Genomic DNA, 3,347 nt, shown 5'->3' with positions numbered 1-3,347 from the left:
ATTTAAATTGTATTGCTTCTATTTTGAATTATCTGCTAATTAATCGTGTGTATAAGCAATGCTATTTTTCTCAACTCTTCACAAATGACTTCATTTTTTTAATTTTTTTTTAAATAAAAAGTCAGTAGTACATAGAGGAAGTAAATAATTTGGATCAGCAATTTCCAATCAAGGTGTGATTGATGGAAGTAGACATATTCAATCAATTTCGTGTAAGATTAGGCTTGATCTCTTTTCAAATTCATTGATTTTGTATTCACCAATTCAACAATATTATTTGAATATATTTGGGTGATTAATTAGATAAATTAAACTACTCAAAGCTAGATATATCCATTAGTTGACATTATTAATTAATTGATTGGGTATTTTCTATTGCCTGGTATATGAATGATTCGCAATATATATATGTATATATATATATAATTAATTGTCTTGTTGATTATAAAAAACGATCCCTAAATAATCAAATTAAGTTATAAAAGTCAGGATCCTCCTTTGTAGCTTGCCACATGCCTTTCCCCTGTAAACTTTGCAGTTCACAATGAGGTGGTCATGAACCTATATATATATAAATATTATGTGTTTTCTTCTTTTGTAAGTAAAGAAAATATAAATTACTTAACCGTTCATCACCTGTATTTTTAATTAATCAGTCAAGTCAGTCGCTTTTAATTTTCCTATTGAACAGGGTCCCTATCAAAAAGTTGCTGAATGTTCATATCCATGTTCAATTTCAATTTCAACTTTAAACTTCAAAAGCTATAATTTTAAACCCACAATTTGTTGCATCATCAAATTGAATGTTGGATCTTCATTTCAAGTACCTACAAAAAAGATGAGAGAAGCAAACTATGTCAACCATTAAGGCACTTCTTCCCAAGCCCCAAGTCCCAAAATGGTGGTCTTAAGACTTCATTTCCATGAACCGCTTTGGCTAAGTACAACATTATTGTTCTTATTAGTAGCAGCAAGTAGTGATCAACTAGACTCGTCTGGCTGCGTCCGCCACTGTGGAGATATAGACATTCTATATCCATTTGGCCTCACTGAAAAATGTTGTTTGGATCACAATTTTCTCATCCAATGTGACAATTCCTCCGGTCATCCTACACCGCTGATAGGTACTAATAATCTCACAGTCACTCGAATTTCTGCCGAACGATCTGAGATGAGCATACAGTTTGATGTTACCAGAGATTGCTACACCAAGTCCGGGGATCAAATACCAAGTAACAAGTCAGTTGCTACTTTGACACCCCCCAATACCATGTTTACTTTCTCTCACAAAAACATATTCACTGTAGTTGGCTGTGAATCTTATTCCTACCTTAATGCTTACGATTATAACAATCAGAGAAATTTCCTCATTTTGGAGACTATGTGTTCAAGCCTTGAGGTCGTTGAGAGTGGATCTTGCTCAGGTCTTGGATGTGCCCAGAGACCCAGTCTTTATGGAAGACTCCAAAATATAACACTCGAAGCATATAGCTTTAATAAACATAAGTACACAAGGGATTTCAATAATTGCAGCTATGCTTTCATTGTTGACAAAAGCCAGTTCAATTTCTCTCGTAATTATGTTACCAATTTTCCCCAAGAGAAGCTCCCTCTGCTGCTTGATTGGGCTATAAGTCAGGAATACGATACATGTGGGAAAAACAGCAGAAGACAAGGCCTTGAGGATGGTTCTGGATATTATTATTGCTTATGCAAAGATGGTTTCCAAGGAAACCCATATCAACCTGATGGTTGCAAAGGTATGTACGTTAATGTTTTTACATTAAGAAAAATATCATTAATATTTTACCATATAATAATTTATATATATATATATATATTTTTTTTTTTCATTTTTCCCAATAATATGCAGATATAAATGAATGTGAGAATCCAAGCCTCAATAACTGCTCCGAAACTCGGTACTGTATCAATATGCGGGGGAGTTATACTTGTTCTTGTCCGTCTTGGTTCAAGGGAGATGGAAGACGAGGTGGAACTGGTTGCAAAGATCAGTTACCAGGGATCAAGGCTGCCATTGGTATGTGCATACATATATATATATATATATATTTATATACTATATTATTAAAATAATATGAATGGTGCATACAGTACACAATTTTACGTGTAGAAAATAGAAATTAACTTGAAAATTTAGTGTAGGTGTTGCCATTGGATTTATTACATTACTTATAAGTGGGACTTGGATATACTTGGTCTCCAAGCAAAGAAGGCTAATAAAGCTCAAGGAAAAGTTCTTCCGACAGAATGGTGGAATAATTTTACAACAACAACTCTCTCGCCGGAATGACACCAATGAAATGGCAAAGATTTTCACAGAATTAGAGCTAAAAAAAGCTACAAACAACTATAATGAGAGCACAATCATTGGCAAAGGAGGTTTTGGAATAGTTTATAAAGGAACTTTACCAGATAATAGGATTGTTGCCATCAAGAAGTCCAAGATTATGAACCAAACCCAAATTAAGCAATTCATTAACGAGGTGGTTGTACTCTCCCAGATTAATCATAGGAATGTGGTCAAACTCTTGGGATGTTGTTTGGAAACAGAAGTTCCTTTACTTGTATATGAATTTGTTCCCAATGGTAATCTCTTTGAGCACATACATAATAGGGATAAGGCATACAACTTTCCTTGGGCAACGCGGTTAGGAATAGCAGCTGAAACTGCTGGAGCTCTATCATATTTGCACTCTGCAGCTTCAACACCAATCATCCATAGAGATGTCAAGTCTTCAAATATACTCCTGGATAATTCTATGACCGCAAAAGTTTCAGACTTTGGAGCATCAAGATTGATTCCATTGGGCCAAACTGAAGTGGCAACACTGGTGCAAGGAACTCTTGGATACTTAGATCCTGAATACTTGCAAACCAACCAATTGACTGAGAAAAGTGATGTCTATAGCTTTGGAGTTGTTCTTGTTGAGCTACTAACAGGAGAGAAGGCACTTTCATTCAATAGGCCAGAGGAGAAGAGAAACCTAGCTATGCATTTCCTGTATTCCTTAGTAGAGGGAAAATTGTATGAAATGCTAGAGAGTCGTATGGTGAATGAAGAAAATAGAGAACAACTTAAGGAAGTGGCTGGTCTGGCAAAACGATGCTTGAGTTTGAAAGGAGAAGATAGGCCTACAATGAAAGAAGTAGCAATGGAATTGGAAGGTATAAGAAGAACTGAAAGGCATCCATGGGTTAAAACAGAGTTGAATTTGGAAGAGACTGAAAGCTTGCTGAATGATCAAACATCCAATGCTTACAAAGACTACTATGGTAAAAGTGTTTCACATGATGCCATCACATTGGATTTCAGTGGGAGATAG

The 3,347-nt window shown here is 35.3% G+C and overlaps 1 protein-coding gene across 1 annotated transcript; it reads left to right on the top strand.

Annotated features, from left to right (window-relative positions):
- The first annotated feature begins 898 nt into the window (after nucleotides 1–898).
- On the top strand, nucleotides 899–3,347 carry LOC107405756 (wall-associated receptor kinase 2-like). The gene is made up of 3 exons (XM_060814617.1): nucleotides 899–1,760; nucleotides 1,874–2,041; nucleotides 2,167–3,347. The coding sequence occupies exons 1-3, from the start codon at nucleotides 899–901 to the stop codon at nucleotides 3,345–3,347; spliced, it is 2,211 nt and encodes a 736-aa protein (XP_060670600.1).

Source organism: Ziziphus jujuba, chromosome 1 (assembly GCF_031755915.1).
Source record: "Ziziphus jujuba cultivar Dongzao chromosome 1, ASM3175591v1".
In the NCBI taxonomy this organism is placed as follows: domain Eukaryota; kingdom Viridiplantae; phylum Streptophyta; class Magnoliopsida; order Rosales; family Rhamnaceae; genus Ziziphus; species Ziziphus jujuba.
Note: the sequence above shows the minus strand (reverse complement) of the source record. Positions and strands in the feature narration are given on the sequence as shown.